A 17544-nucleotide genomic window follows, 5' to 3' on the forward strand; every position below is an offset into this window, starting at 1 on the left:
CTTCCTATACTTGACTCCCCACATGCCCATAAAGCCTTAAGTAACTCTAGAAGTGTAGGCATTATGCCAAGATAAAAAGGGTTTTGTTTTAGTGAGAACCAGATAGCGAATTATCTCTTTTATTTGAAGATGTGAAGAAGAAAAACATTTTTATTTAAAACATTCAGTCTTGGGGCACCTGGGTGGCTCAGTTGGTTAAGCGTCAGACTCTTGGTTTTGGCTCCGGTTGTGATCTCTCATGGATCAGAGGATGGATCCCTGCATGGGGGCTCCTTGCTCAGCAGAGAGTCTGCCTGAAGATTCTCTCCCTCTGCCCCTACTCCCACTCACTCTCTCTCCCTCTCAAATGAATAAATAAATCTAAAAAAAAAAAAAATTCAGTCTTCTCAATAAGTTTGTGAGCTAAATGTCCCATTTCCTACTTTATAGCTCAGAAAATTATGGCTCAGAAAGATTAAGTGATTTCCAAAATCATAACTGGCAGAGCTGGGTTTTAACTCTGGTATTATGCTAATGCACTTGATCATTATCTCCTTCCCAGGAAAAAATAACTGGTCATTTTGGTTTAGAATCATTTATTTATTTAGTCAAGTGGTGTGGGATATTGACAAGTACTGGTTATCACATTGGTTGTGTGACTTTGGACAGGTCATTTGACTTCTGGGTGCTAATAGCTTGCATGGTAAATTAGAGGATTCGACTGGGTGGTTCCTAAGGTTCATTGGGGTTCCTCAGAACTGAGTGTTTACCTCTTTACATTCTACCTCATCCTCATTACCCCTTGCAGCTATTGCCTTTTTTTAGTTCTTTTTTTTTTTTTTTTTTTAAGATTTATTTATTTTAGAGAGAGAGCACGGTGCAGGGGAGGGGGAAGGGGCAGAGGGAGAGGGAGAGAAAGAATCTCAAGCAGGCTCCACTCTCAGCATGGAGCCCAACATGGAGCTTGATCTCACAAGCTGGAGATCATGACCCCAGCCAAAACCAAGAGTCAGACACTTAACTGACTGAGCCATCTGGGCACCCCTTTTTTTCTTACATATATTGTAGCCTTGCTTCGCAATTTCAAACTTAAAGGATTCCTGATTGAATCACGAATCACTTTCCAAAAAAAAAAAAAAAAAAGAACACATAATAATTTGGCTGCTTAGTGGGTGCTGCCATCTTGTGTCTACCATTTTATGAGAGAAAAAGTTAAAAATTAGAAAAATTATATTGAAGTATTTTTTGTTTTTGTTTTTTGTGAAAATTAAAAGAAACAGTTATGTGATTGAGTGGCCTAGCAACCTCAGTGAAATAGAAAGGACAATGTCAGAAAACAACTTGGACACTTGTTTACAATCCCTCCTTTCTGTTATCTGTTAGTGAAATTTAGATGTGAAAACTGATGTGAATCTATATGAGGGTTCTAAATTATTATATTTCAAAATAGTTTTTGAAGTGCTAGTATAAAATGTGAAAGGTTCTGTGATGCATGGTTGGCAATATTATTATCTCTTGGTACTTACACCTTCCTACATTCAGTTGTTTTACCTTAAAACTGTACTGTTTTGTTTATTGATAACAGCACCGTCAAAGGAAAATGGAAAAGCTATGTAGGATTTTTAGAGCTGTTTACTTGCTATAATATATTCATTTGCACCAGAGAAACATAAAATGAAACTGACTTTAAAAACAGATGACACTGAAAGAATTTTGGCATTTCAGATGTCCTTAAAAATAGTCGTTCTACCCTTTATAGACATTTGCTTTTAACAGACCAATGTGGGTTTCTTTGAAAATGTTAAATGACTTATTACAGCCTTTTGTTCTTTTGTACTCTTAAAAATCTAGAGTGTGATCATTATTCAAAATTAAAGTCTTCCCTTAAGTCCATAGAATTGTAGCTCTGGGAGCAAACTCTTCTTGGAGTTAAGCATTCTTTGTCACAATCTTAGGCAAACCTTTTTTTCCTTTATCTATAAACTAAACAGTTATCTCCCTTACAACACAGACCACATACCCAATTCTTATTATATATTAGTTCCCTTGCTTTCTTCTCCCCTCTGCTTTTACTGCTAAATTCTCTAGGTGCCCTGAGTGACTTGAGGCTCTAATACATGTCGTAACTAAGTATTCTGACTCTGTCTTAGGACAAGAAAATAGTAAATTCACCAACAGTAGCATTTTAATATCTGAGTTACTGTATAGTATTCCATTTCTCTTGGCTATTTTGTTAAAATGTTTCCTTTTGTTTTAATTTTAGGCCACTGAAAGGTATGATATATTTGATCCACAACAGTCCATTTCAGCCCAGGAATCTACAGTGGTGACAAGGACATGGGACTCCTCCTACCAGATTCCAGATGGTTCAGTACACTTGACATCCTGGCTGACAACTGTGAAAAAGAACCTTGGATTACTTTATTTTATTTTTGTGGGACACCGCAATCCCAGTTCCATAGGATACGTCAGGTAACCTGTCCTAACACTTGAGAAAAACATCCCTTTTTCTCAAAGTCTTACATATGAAAAGCAAGGAACCAGAGTATTTTAAGAAATGCCCTACTTCTTAATAACCTTATTGTTTTGAGAATGAGACAATTAACTCTGGTATGGAATATAATTAAGGAAGACTTTTAAATTCAGTTTAGTTTACCTGTGACTTTAGAATCTATTTCTCCCTCTTTTTTTGTTTTTTAACCTTTTCAGATTGTTTATGGATTTCTGAAATTTGTGTTTAGATATTTTTTGTTGGTTTAGATATTTAATTGTAATTATGTTAAGTGATATATTGTGGCATTCTTTTCACGTTATATACGTGTATCAATTATGTCATGCACCTTGAACTTACACATTGTTATATGTCAATTATATCTCAAGCTAGAAAAAAATATAAGTTGTTGACATCATGTTCTCCTCTTCAACGTCACAATTATCACAGGATCTAAATTGATACCTGTCCCTCGTACATTTCTATTTGATATCCAGTATAAGATCCCCAGTGTTTTCTTAACCTCACTAAGGATATGAAGTATATTGGCATCCTATGGATTTGATTTCCTGAGTGTCTGGTAATACGTGTTGTTAGGCACGGAATCATATTAGGAGAGTTTTCAATGCTTGATTCCTAATGCGGACTATTAATGGCGCATTCCCAACTGTGTTTTGTATACAATGTTGCTGTTTATTTTTTTTTTTTAATTATTTCCTTTTGGAATTGAAGGAAAAATTAAGAAATGCAGAACTTTAGGAATCTAAATGAAGGCTATAATAGGAATATATTTTTTTCTTATGGGATGATACTCCTGAAATCCTTTTAGAAAAAAGGATTTCTCATGTCGTCTAAATATGAATTTTTTATAACTCTACAACCATTACCTTTCACTTTGATATGGCTCACTCTTTAATGTTTCTTAAGGTTCTTTAAAAATGATACGTGCGGGCTCCCGGTGACTCAGTCAGTTAAGCATTTTCCTTCTGCTCAGGTCATAATCCCAGGGTCCTGAGATGGAGCCCCCCATCGGGCTCCCTGCTCAGCAGTGTGTCTGCTTCTCCCTCTCCCTTTGCCTGTTGCACCCCCTACTTGTGCTCTCTCTCTGTCAAATAAATTTTTAAAAATCTTAAAAAAAAAAAAGTGATATGTGCATCAGAATTACCTTGTATCCTTATTATAGCTCTTATTATATTATGGTTTTTAAAATTTGTATATGTATGCCACTAAGCTCTGTACTCTTTGAAAGCAGGAATTTTGCTTCTACCTGGGTAAACTCAACATTATTCCTGGACCATAGAAGGCACTTAGTCAGTATTGTACCGTAATCAAATTTAAGAAATGTTTCAAATTGAATTTAAATTTTTTTCCTTTCTTGCTAAGGCTTCAAGTTCCCTGTAGAATTCTAAAATAACCTTTGCTGATGAGGATGTCTGATACTGTTACTGTAAAAAATGAAACTGAAACAATGAAGGATTTGGAGGCAGAAGTGAAAGATACAACCAGAGTTGAAAATCTTATCAAATCAGAAAACTATGGGAAGATTTTGGCAGAGAAGAATGAACGTTGTATTGACAACAATATTGATTTGCAGGTAAACAGGATTTTCTCTGTGGCTACAAATATTAAATACTCAAAATATAGTTATACTCTTTATACCAAACTCACTTGCAGAATTCTAAAAGTGTAAATTGACCCTCTGGGACGTGTTGAGTGTAGCTCTTTGAATTGCTTATATCGTTGATTTGCTTTGTATTTACTTGTAATGTAATTGTTTTTATTTGTATATGGCCAATATGTTTTTTATTGGCTTTCTACTTTTTCAGACCACTCTGTACCTGTTAGTGTCATGAGGTTCAGAATCTAACCTAAGAGTCCTTAAACAAGAGCAAAATAAGCGAGATTGAAAACTGTAGTTCTCTTGGCAAAAACAACCCTCCAGGGAAGCAATCATCTATGACTAAGAAAAGTGGTTGGTGGGGAAAAAAGAAGTCACTTGAGGCTTTTGTCACTACACATATATGAGGACAGAATTAACCGTGGAGAAGGCTTTTAATTCCAGGCATAGATGGAAATTGATGAGTTGGTCAACAGATTCAAGATAAATAAAACATTATTTCAGGTAGTAAATACATTCACTTCTAAGTGTTCCATTTATCTTCTTGCTACAGAAGACGTTACTGCAAAGCAGAGGGCTAACAATTTTTAAGCACCATTTTGTTTTTTAATATTACATGATTTGTGAGTCAGGAAGACAGAATAGGGCTTGGCTTACTGAATTTTCTATTGCATAAGGCATCAAAAGTGGTTTTTGCTGGTATTTAACTGACAGATGGGCTGGCATAGAAGATCCAAACTCTTTCACCCACATATCTGGCACCTTGGTGTGAATGACAGAAATGTAGTCTCAGTTGGAACTGGGAGCACCTATCTATGACCCCCTCCAGCATGGGAGGCCCAGGGTAGTTAGAGTTACTGTGTGCCAACTCAAGTGGTCAGAGAAACAATGTTCCAAAAGCCAACCATAGGTGCAAGGGTTCTTTTGACCTAGGCTCAGAAGTCCCAGAATGTCTCTTCCACTGTCGTCTTTTGATTACACATCAATAAAGTTAACCCAGATTCAAGAGAAGGGGAATTCGAGTCTGCCTGTCAGGGGAAAGGCCTTTAATCTGCCACAAAAATTTACCTTAAAATACTATTTTTAACTCATTTGTTTTAGTTTTAACCCTATGGATAAAGAATTCTACTTTTGGAGAAAATATTTTATCATTACTCTCTCATTCTTAGTATATCCTGGAGATCGTGAGGGCTATATGAGAGCTCCTTTTTTTTTTTTTTTAATAAGTAAAGAAGGTCCTTTTAAAGGTTATTTCATTCCTTCATTCAGTCAAAAACTTTGTTTATTCCCCAGTATGTGCCAGAAATGTGGTAGAAAATGAAAGCAACACACGGCTATAAAAAAGCATTTAGGCCCCACTGATTAAGTATAGTCAAGTGGTAATTACCTAAGAAAATGGGATAAATAACGTACTTTTTCTAGTCATTTTTAGTAATAGCACTTTTTAAAACAAAAAATTGCCAAGACTGCAATCACTATACTTGGTGATGGCAGTATGCCAGTATCCTGACTGAATCAGAGAAAATCTGCTAAACTTCTGTTGCATTCATGATTGAAATAGTAGAAGATTTCCTTTTAGTCCCTTTTTTACTCCTAATGTTCACTCTTCTAGGTCGTGCTTATAAACAAGCGATTAATTTGGATTATTGCATTTCCTACTGTGTCTATTGTGTTGCCCTTTGCAATAAGCACAAGAGCATTCTGATGACCACTATCGAATCATGGCCCAGTTGTTGATATTATAGAAAAATTTCATGCATTCCCCCAATGCTTATTAAAAGGAAAGGGTATATGCCAAGGAAATAATATAGTAAGCAAAAATGGCCATGGTCTCTGATATCATATTCAATATAACATCGTGACTGTAAAGATTGGGAAGAAGAACAAAGAGAACATGAGAATTCATTTTATGTTAATCCATTGAATGCTATATTCACAGTTTATTCAAATGTATATTAAGATTTTACTATGTGTGAGAATATTTACTCTGCTTGGAACTTTTTGAGATTCAGGATGCCTCCATGCAAGGTGTCTGGCAAGAGGCTTACGGTCAAAATATATGGGAGAGATTTAAGTAATGGAAATTAGGAAGGAAAGTATATTAATAAGTAGAAGAGGTTTTCCTGTATTTTTACCTAATGTAAAATAAAGAAAACTGTGTTAAGCATGAACAGAGAAGAGAGTCTTGTTAAGAAGAATCCAGCTAATATAAAGTTACCTTTTGACTTAATGTGGAGTTACTCTTTATGAATTACCTTTCTTCTAACATACTAGTAGACATTTCATCTTTCTTTGGTACCTCTAAGATACCGCCTAAAGATTTAATTTTAATAGCAATTATTATTAGGGGCACTTGGGTGGCTCATTCAGTTAAGTGTGCAACTCCTGATCTCGGCTAAGGTCTTGATTTCAGGGTTGTGAGTTCGACTCCTATGTTGGGCTCAAAAATAACAACTGTTATTTTTACTCAAATTTAGATGTATGTGCCAAGTAACATAGGTTTCCCATTAAGAATTTCGAATAAACCAATATATTCCCTACTGTCTACTATATCATTCTGAAAGGGAACTACCATGAATAAACTTATGTCCATTGTCTTGCTTCAGCACAGCAATATTTGAAGTGACCTAAGAAAATGAAAATGTTTTCCTCAGCAATCATACATTTAATCCATTTCCAAGTCTTAATTTCCTGACCATCTCCTTCGTATTTTATTCAGAAAAAGTCATTTTTTTAAAGATTTTATTTATTTATTTATTTGAGAGAGAGACTGCGAGAAAGCGAGAGACTGAGCACAAGCGGGGGGGGGGGGGCAGAGGGAGAGGAAGAAGCAGACTACGCACTGAGCAGGGAGCCCAATGCAGGGCTGGATCCCAGAATCCTGGGATCATGACTGGAACCAAAGGCAGACACTTAACCAACTGAGCCACCCAGGCGCCCCTAGAAAAACTCATTTTTAAATGAAGGGATATATTAGTTTCTTTAATACTATGAAGAAATCTTACGATTTTCTATTATCTGTTAATGATAGCATTTACATTAAAAATTACATCAAACTAGGGAGAGGCCAGCAGGCATTGGACATCACGTTGGATCATTACAAGTAAAGACTGTCTCATAGAGCTCCTTAATCTTTGCTCTTATAAATAATTCTGATTGCGTGACTCTCTACTTTTTAAAAATGTTAGTTGTGTTTTTCATTCAAAGTTTTGTTTCAGGTTATAATCTTTTACAGAATTTTAAGGATTACTTCCTTAAGAATACTTTAGTGCTAATTCAAGCAGTCTGTGTGCATTAATACCAAGAAGTTAACTTACCCATGTAATTGCTGTGGAGGTGTTCTGAACTGTTGGTTATGGTCGCAAATAATTGTGCAGAGTTTTTGCTTAGTAGCTTTTCTACTGCCACACGCTATTCCTGTTGCAAATCTTAAATTGCATATTGGACTTTCTATGATTATGAAGTATTTAGAAGATTGGGGTGGTGAGGAGCCAAGTTTCTTAATTTTGTTTGGCTACAACTAATCTTTAATACAGGGACAGGGAAGTGTTTGCTTTGGTTTTCTGATTTACATGACATCTGGTGTTTGGTTTTTCTCAGCGATAGGATTTTCAGATTAACTTTAGGGTAAATTACTTGTGTTGATCTTTTGCAATAATTTATTTGAAATGTAAAGTTAGGAATCTTGTATTCTGCTTACGTATTAATAGTTCATACTCAACTTTCCCATTCTTATACAATTGTATCTTTTTACTTGGCAAGTGTTATGTCTAGGTGTGTTCATCCAGGTACATGTGTATGTAAACACAGTCCAAAACATATTTTAGAGCAGTTTAAACAACGGTCTCTCTCCCAACAAACTATTTATTGAACAATAGGATGGCCAGTTCAATTTGTGTTGGTTACCTTTGTTGTGGAGGAAATGAGAACTGATTTTTATTAACAACTAGGCCTTTATATGCCAAAATGTATGAACACCTTCTGATATATATGAGTGAATTTTCCGGACACAAAATTAATTGAAGTAGGTGTTTAGTATATTCTCAGTTTCTATAGCACGCCCTTTTGATAATCAAGATGAGACTCTTACGTCTTGTATCCCCGAGTTAGTTCCAGTGGGGCATGTAAGAGATAAGAAAGCAATGGCAATCTAATAAGGTTATCAGAAAAACTCAAGGTACAGGTATAGTTAAAGAAGTTAATGGGCATTAAATTCCTTAATTGATGAGACATCAATTAAGCAAAGAAGTTTTTATTTGATGGGTTGAATTAAAGTCCGTTTATATAAAATCATACAACTCTTAACTGTTTTCCTATTTCTCTAACAAAGATATAAAGGATGTATATAACATACCTGGTATACAGTTAGAGCCTAGCAAATTGTAGATTCTCTTAACATCATATTTATAATCATTAGCATGTTACTAATTATTAGCAATAGTATAACTGTATGGCTTCTCAGATTGGTCCCTTCATTGTCACACAACATCCTTTTTTTTTTTAGTAATAAAATAAAAAATAAAACTTTTTGACATAAGCTCCCCAAAATTTCAGCACAGTTTTTGCTTCTTTGCATTATTTCAAGGATTTGGTATTCTTTCTATTGAACCTGGGTTATATGCACATAAGATAGCTAGCGCTTTTAAACACATTTGCTTTTCACAGTGCTTCATTATCACATGTATAAAGAAGTTCACTTCTTAAAGATGTAGAAACTTTTTACATAATATTTTACTTCCTCCAATAATTTCCATCTATATCACTAATAGGATGCTGAGATCCTTTATCTTTAATATAAGGGGTAACTGTAAACCAGATAAGACTGTGAGTTTCTCCATTGACTTTTCCTTAGAGTCTAAGATTTAGGTCTTTGGATATTTAACCCTGTATTCTATTGTTCAAAGTGTCAAATGATATAAACCAATTAACAATTGGTGTTGGTTTGTCAGTTTATTGATTTAAAAGTCCTGTCTTCCAACTCAGAAAACTTTGTTGTTTTCTATTATTCCAGTGGAAATGATCAGCCCGACTCCATGGTTTTTATTGCTGCTGACCTTTAGCTAGACATTTAACACTTTTTTTTTTTTTTTAAAGATTTTCTTTATTTATTCGACAGAGATAGAGACAGCCAGCGAGAGAGGGAGCACAAGCAGGGGGAGTGGGAGAGGAAGAAGCAGGCTCATAGCAGAAGAGCCCGATGTGGGGCTCGATCCCAGATCGCCGGGATCACGCCCTGAGCCGAAGGCAGACGCTCAACCGCTGTGCCACCCAGGCGCCCCTACATTTAACACTTTAATTCATTATCTCCGCCCACATAATTACCATTAATCCTTACCATTACCTTGAAAAGTACTGAGAATTAGTAAACTTTTCAAGGTGTATTAAGAGTCTTAGTTGAAGCATTTCAACCATTATAATTTATTTTGTTCATGGTAATTACATATGAGAAATGATCCCCTTTTTGAAATACATTTCCTCTTATTAAAAAGTCATTAATTGGTGTCTGTTTTTATGCTGACGCACAGTATAACTCATAAAGATTATTCTGTCTTAGCAGTACTTAATTGTCATGGTTCATCATTTCTGTATTTCCATGGTTGTTTTTTTTTGTGGGTTTTTTTTTTCAGTTTTCTTTTATAATAAAGAGCCTTCAAACAGATCTAAACTGTTCTTAGTAGTACAGGGATAGGTAAAGAAAACTACTAAAACTATTAGACCAAAGGAGACACTTATGGTAAGAAAAAAAAAACCTATTTACCATTTCTTTATATTAAGTTGACTACACAGATTTAAATTTCTGTTTCTTTTGTTGTTAGTTGTAAAACTCTGGTTTGGCTTAGCAGTTAAGGTACAAGTAATGTTTTGACAGTCCTTCCATATTCATATTCTGAAACAAATTTTAGATCTGTTTAAAGTTCCTTTATTGTAAACAAAAGACCGGAGTACTGAAATCATCAGTGACGTTTGTTTTTCTTTGCCCTCAAAATTGATCTACAGGGCAGTGAATTTAAGAATAGTCTACATTTATTGTGATATTACATCTTAACCACTTATTACTAAATCTCAGTTTTTCTCCAGGCTAGTAGCTTGTAGTTTTGACCCGTTTCAAACTGAAGTTCTTTAAGCATATTTCATATTCTGCATGCATTTATTGGCCTAATACATGTCTTGTATCAAACAATGTTAATTATAAATTGGGGACCTTGTCCCTTAGCCTCTTTCTAGAGATGTTAGGTCTGGTAAACAACCTGCTAACTTTTTACTGTGACAATAAAATTCTGGTAAAAATGAAAAGCAAAACAATAGAGAAAATCAATGAAACCAGAAGTTGGTTCTCTGAAAAGATCAACCAAAGTGGCAAAACTTTAGCTAGATTGACTAAGAAAAAACAAGACTCAAATTACTAAAATCGGAAATGAAAGTGGAGACATTACTACCAATTCTACATAATAAAAGGATTATAAGAGGGTACTCTGAACAACTCTGCACTAGCAAGTTGGATAGTGTAGATGAAATGAATATATTCCTAGAAACATAAAACCTAATAAGACTGTACCATGGAGGAACAAAATCTGAATAGACCTGTAACTAATAAGGAGATGAATCAGTAATCAAAAATCTTGCAGCAGAGAAAAACCCTGGACCTGATGGCTTTACTGGTGAATTTTACCAAACATTTAAAAAGGTAATACCAGGGGCTGCTGGGTGGCTCAGTTGGTTAAGTGTCCAACTCTCGATTTTGCTTCACGTTGTGATCTTAGTGTCGTGCGATCAAGCCCCACATTGGGCTCTGTGCTCATTGGGGAGTCTGCTTGAGATTCTTTCTCTTCCCTCTCCTTCTGCCCCTCCCCTTGCTGTCTTTCTCTCTCTAAGATAAATAAATAAATCTTTAAAAAGTAATAACAATGCTGGGGCGCCTGGGTGGCTCAGTCGTTAAGCATCTGCCTTCGGCTCAGGGCATGATCCTAGCGTTCTAGGATCGAACTCCACATCAGGCTCCTCTGCTGGAAGCCTGCTTCTTCCTCTGCCACTCCCCCTGCCTGTGTTCCCTCTCTCGCTGGCTGTCTCTCTTTCAAATAAATAAATAAAATCTTAAAAAAAAAAAAAAGTAGGGGCGCCTGGGTGGCACAGCGGTTGAGCCTCTGCCTTCGGCTCAGGGCATGATCCCGGCGTTCTGGGATCGAGCCCCACATCAGGCTCCTCCGCTATGAGCCTGCTTCTTCCTCTCCCACTCCCCCTGCTTGTGTTCCTTCTCTCGCTGGCTGTCTCTCTCTCTGTCAAATAAATAAATAAAATCTTAAAAAAAAAAAAAAAAAAAAAAAAAAAAAAAAAAAGTAATAACAATGCTTCTCCAACTTTTCCAAAAAATTCAGAGAAGGAAACTCTTCCTAACTCATTCAGTGTTTCCAACATTGCTGTGATACCAAAGCCAAAGATACTACAAGAAAATTGAAGACCAATGTTCCTTATGAACATTGATGGAAAAATCTTTAGCAGAATAGTAGTAAATTAAATTCAGCAGCATATGAAAAGATTATATGCCCTGACCAAGTGGGATTTATTCCTGAAATTCGAGGATGGCTCAACATAAAAATCCATTGGTACAAACACACTATGTTAACAGAATGAAAGGAATAAAACATTTGATCATCTCAATTGATGCAGAAAAGGCATTTCACAAAATTCAACACCGTTTTTTGATAAAAGATTCAAAAAAACTAGCAATGGAAGGAAATTGTGTCAACATAATAACAGCCATATGTGAAAAACCAATGTTAATCATACTCAGTGGCAAAAGACTTAAAGCTTTTCCTCTAAGATCAGGAGGAGGGCAAGGATGTCTGCTTTCACCACTTCTATTCAACATAGTACTAGTAAATTCTAGCCAGAGCAGTTAGACAAGAAAAAGAAAGAAAAGGCATCTAAATTGGAAAGGAAGAAACAAAGTTTTTGCAGATGATATGATCTTACATGTAGAAAAGTGTAAGAGTCCCTAAAAAACTGTTAAAACTAATAAATGAATAATAAAGTAGCAGGAGACAAAATCAACACACACACAAATGGGTTGCACTTCCATACACTAACAATAAACAGTCTGAAAAGGAAATTATAAAAGCAGTTTGATTTACAGTAGAGTCAAAAGAATAAAATACTGGGGCATCTGGGTGGCTCAGTTGGTTAAGTGTCCCAACTCTTGATTTTGGGTGAGGTCATGTTCTCAAGGTGGTGAGATGGAGCCCCACATCGGGCTCTACACTGGACATGGAGCCTGCTTAAGATTCTCTCTCTCACTCTCCCTCTACTCCCCCTTAAAAAAAATTCCAAAAGAATAAAATACTTAGGAATTAACTTAATCAAGGAGGTAAAAGACTTGTACAACGAAAACTATATTGTTGCTTAAAATGACATAACTAAATGGAAACACATCCCATGTTTATGCACAGATTTGGTATTGTTAAAATGCCAATACTACCCAAAAGTAGTATTGTGATCTATGGATTTAATGCAATCCCTGTCAAAATCCAAATGACGTTTTTTGCTAAAATAGCAACAACCTATTCTAAAATTCATAAGGAATCTGACAGGACCCAGAATAGCCAAAATAATTGTTTTTAATTGAGGATTATTTGACATACAGTATATTAGCTTCAAGTATACAACAGTGATTTAACCTTTGTATACACTGTGAAATGTATACCTCAATAAATCTAGTTACCATCTGTCAGCATAAAAAATTAATATATTATTGACTATATTCCCCATGTTGTACGTAACATCCCCCGTAACTTACTTTGTAACTGGACTCCTTGTTTCCCTTTACTTGTTTTGCTCCACCCTACACCCACCAAAACAATCTTGAAAAAGAAGAACAAAATTAGAGGCCTCACACATCCCATTTTCAAAACTAACATTAAAGCTACAGTGATCAAAACTGTGGTACTGGCATAAAGACAGACTTACAGACCAATGTAATAAAATAGAAATAAACCCTTGCACTGCATATATGGTCAAATGATTTTTGAGAAGGTGCCAACACCGTGGAGAAAGGACAGTCTTTTCAACACATGGTGACTGGGACAGCTGGATATCCACATACAAGAGAAGGAAGTTGGAGCTTTACCTTATTCTGTATATAAAAATTAACACAAAATGAATGAAAGACCTAAATATAAGAGCTAAACAGAGGGAAAGCATCATGACATTGGACTTGGCAATGATTTCTTAAATATGACACCAAAGGGGCCAGCCAAGAGGGCTTTTTCAGTCCCTAACCCCATCTCCCAGACACCCCAGTTCCCAGGGATACCTGCTACAATCTGCATACCGGAGAGAGAAGAGGCCTTGGAGCTGGGGCTGCCAGACCTGGTAAAAGTTGACGACTTTAAGAAGGTCATAAGGGTGAATACTACAAAACCACAAAACATACTGAAGAAGGTGTGGTTTGATATCACCAAGATTCTGCATCTCAGCAACCTCCCAGCTGGTGCCAGTTTTGGCAATCAACAGGCCAACGGGCTGTACTTTGAACAGTGAGGACATACGATGCCTAAGAGAAAAGCAGCAACACTAATAAAGGAAAACAACCATAAAGCTATGGAAGCTACACCAACCAAATGATAGTCACACCAGACTTCCTGGCCTTTGGGTGTTTCCAGCAGAAACACACACAGCCCAGAGCGGTGATATGTTGATCGTGGCCCCACAGACAAAAGGAGGAAAGCCACTAGGTTGGTTCAGTATTACCAGAGAGGGAATGTGGCATTTTCAAGAAAAGAGTCGATGCTGAGATCTGAGACAAGACTGTATTAGTCTTCTCGTGCCAGACCCAGTGCCTGGGAACTGAGAGTATGTGTTTTGGGTTCAGGGTGGATGGGTTTCCTTTTGAAAACCATGGATATCTGTGGAGGTTATCATCACCACCATTACCCTTAAGAACTGGAGGAAGAAATGCCTCGGAGGAGAGTTGCCCTCTGTTAATCCCATTGACATTTCTTCCCAAAAAAGATCCGGAGTTGTCAAGAGAAGCATTGACCCACCATTTCAGAGCTAAAGTTTCCAAAGTCCATCTGAGCACTCCTTCCATTTTCCAGATACCTATGCCCAGGGTCACCTGGAGAGCCAGTGGCATAATTCAGACTCACCTCTAGCCTTCTACCTCCATTTGGTTTTTCCAGAGCAGTGATACCTCATTTTTGCCCAAGTACCTTAAAAGCAGCATCTGTGTTGCAGTGCATTTTCCAGCAAACTTGAGCTCTTTTTGCTGAGTCTCATAGATGTTACAACATTGCAAAAATGAGGACACACCAGGGGGCATCCCTGTCTGAGGCTTGGACTTGCTTCCTGATTTGTGAGACTTGGCTGATGAGAGTCAGATAAGATAGCCAGGGTGTTCTCAAGAGGAGTGAGTTTTAGAAAGGGAAAATAAAATGCTAAACTCACATGCATACATGCCACCAGTTGGCTCAGGAAAGATATTCAGCTTCTCTGTCAGGTTGATGAGAAGAGACTAGGGACAGATGAATCTTGCTTTAACATGGTTCTTGCCATAAGTAGCTTTCCTCAGCTGAAAACTACCATGGAGCCTTATTCCAGGATGGCTAATCAAGATTTGTTAGGCAGTGTTGGCCGTGAGTTAAAAGTGGTTTAAAACCATCTTGCGGTGTGCCCTGAACTGCTTTGCTTTCTTTACTGAGAGGCTTTACTATTCCATGGAAGGTGCCAACACAGATGACTCCACCCTAATCAGGATCATAGTCCCTGAAGATTGATCTTGTACAAATAAAACATGTTCAGTCAGGCGTATCGGAAGACTGTAGGCACAGTGATTGCAAGTGACACCAGTGGAGATTAACAAAGGCTCCCGCTGGCCTTTGTGGACCAGTAGGAGGTATTTTTTAAATGAATGAAGCTATTCAAAGCTTATCCTTCGAAGTGATGACTGACCCCATGCAGCAATATCAATTATCACCTAACTAAAAGAGCTTTTTACTAAGGGCTGTGTCAGAGTAGTGTGCTTGGTTTGCACCTGTAGTTATTGCCTTAATTCCAGTGTTAATTTTTCTCCATATAATATCCGTGTAAAGCCGTATCTCGAAACATTTATAAAGCATAATTCTCACTGGTCTTACTCTAATCAGGATACCAAAGGGAATATAAATCAAAATATCTAAAAGGGGAGGGAGAATTGACTTGGGACAAAAGCTTTACAACATTGGATTTAGCAGTGATTTCTTGGATATGACACTGAAGGCACAGGTAACAAAAGATAAAAAGGTAAATTGGACTTCATGAAAATTTTTTAAATTGTGCATTAAAAGCCACTGTCAATGGAGTAAAAAGGCAACCCATAGGAGAAAATATTTGTAAATCATGTATCTGACAAGTGATTAATAACCAGAATATATAGAGAATTCCTAAAAACAGCACTGTGAAACAAACAACTCTATTCAAAAATGGGCAAAGGACTTGAATAGACATTTCTCTAAAGAAGATCTGTTAATGGACAATAAGTATATGAAAAGATACACATCATCATTAATCATTAGGGAAAAGCAAATCAAAACTGCAATGGGATACTACCTCACACCCGTCAGGATGGTTATCAAAAACCAGGAAACAAGTGTTGGCGGGGATGTGGAGGAATTGAAACCTTGTACACTCTTGGTGGGAATTTAAAATGGGACTGCCAGTATGGATAACAGTATAGCAGTTCTTCAGAAAATTAAAAATAGCATTATCGTATGCTCCAGCAATTCCACTTTTAAGTATATAACCCCAAAAAAACTGAAAGGATTTTGAATATCTATTTGTATGCCTATGTTCTTAGCAACATTATTCACAATAGCTGAAACATTGAATCAACCCAAATGCATCCATCAACATATGAATGGATAAGCACATTTTGGAGGATACATACAAGAGAATATTACTCGGCCTTAGAAAGGAAGGAAATTCTGCAGTGTGCTATAACATGGATAAACATTGAGGTCATTTTTCTAAGTGAAATAAATACTATGTGATTCCACTTACATGAAATCCTTCAAATAGAACATGAAGACAGAAGAATCGTGGTTGCTAAGGGACTGGGGAGAGGAGAATGGAAGTTATATTTAATAGGTATAGAGTTTCAGTTTTACAAGACGAAAAGAGTTATGGATGTGGATGGTAGTGATGGTTGCACAACGTTATGAAGGTGTTTAATACTACTGAATTGTATACTTCATTGTTAAGATGGTAAATTTTGTGTGTATTTTTCTGGTTAAAAAATGGGAAAAAGTTAGGGGCGCCTGGGTGGCTCAGTCGTTGAGCGTCTGCCTTCGGCTCAGGGAGTGATCCTGGAGTTCTGGGAACTAGCCCCACGTCAGGCTCCTCCGCTGGGAGCCTGCTTCTTTCTCTCCCACTCCTCCTGCTTGTGTTCCTTCTCTCACTGACTGTCTCTCTCTGTCAAATGAATAAATAAAATCTTAAAAAAAAATGGGAAAAAGTTAAGGCATGCTTTAATAATAAGAAACATTTTTAAAAAAATTACATTCCTAGTAAAGCCAAATCTGGCTGCCAAATTAATACCAAAATATAAAACAAAGGCTATTTACTTTAATAAACAGAACTTTTTTCCTCTCCTTTGTTGTTGTGTATATATTATGTAATTTCAGTTCTTTGCTATTTGAAGTGAAATCATAGCTGATTTTTATTGAATAATGCCACTTTTGCAGGTTATAATCTACTTATGTAGTAGTGTATTAGTTTTCTGTTGCAGCATAGCATATTACTGTAAATTTAGATGCTTAAAAGAACATCCCCTTGTCAATTCACAGTTCTTAGATGAGAAGCTAAGTTGGGCTCAGCCAAGTTCTTTGTCTAGGGTTTCACAATGCCAAAATCCAAGGTGTTGGCCAGGCTGGGCCCTCATCTGAAGGCTTGGGAGAAGAATTTGCTTCTAAGCTCATTCCAGTTGCTGGCATAACTTAGTTTCTTGCAGCTAGCTGTAAGTCTGAGATCTACGTTTCCTGACTGATTTCTCAGCCAAGGGCCACTCTGCTCCTAGAGCCTGTCTGCAGTACTCCCACGGCCTCTCCATCTCGGAAGCCAGCGATGAATGGTGTGTCATGTCCTTCTCACCCTCTGTTTCTGACTTGCCTTTCTGCTCCCAACCAAAGTAAACTTTTAGCTTTTAAAGGGCTCTCCTGATTGGATCAGACGCAGCTGAGTTATCTCTGTATCTTAACATCAATTTACTTGGGACTTTAATTACATCTATAAAACCCCCTTCACAGCCTTACTTAGGTTGGTGTTTGATTAAATAATCAGGGGATGGGAATTTGGGGAGGCTATCTTTAGTATTCTGTCTGTCACAGGGAGTATTTAATCCACAAGAAGGTTTTTTTCTGGGTCTGATATAAAGTGCACTAGACTAAGATTCTGAAGGTCTTGAGTTCTGTTTGACTGTTTAGTAATT

General features: G+C 36.8%; 1 protein-coding gene across 20 annotated transcripts in view; it reads left to right on the forward strand.

The window, feature by feature from the left end:
* Window positions 1–17544, forward strand: part of R3HDM1 (R3H domain containing 1) — a 195761-nt gene that overhangs the window by 65279 nt on the left and 112938 nt on the right. For all 20 annotated transcript variants that reach the window (XM_057316255.1, XM_048214552.2, XM_044388238.3 and 17 more), the window contains 2 exons: window positions 2243–2451; window positions 3854–4064. In XM_057316255.1, the coding sequence (XP_057172238.1) occupies window positions 3894–4064 (171 nt within the window). In that variant the 5' untranslated portion in view covers window positions 2243–2451; window positions 3854–3893. The remainder of the gene's footprint in view (window positions 1–2242; window positions 2452–3853; window positions 4065–17544) is intronic.

The sequence above is a fragment of the Ursus arctos genome, unplaced genomic scaffold, assembly GCF_023065955.2.
Source record: "Ursus arctos isolate Adak ecotype North America unplaced genomic scaffold, UrsArc2.0 scaffold_1, whole genome shotgun sequence".
Classification (NCBI taxonomy): Eukaryota; Metazoa; Chordata; class Mammalia; order Carnivora; family Ursidae; genus Ursus; species Ursus arctos.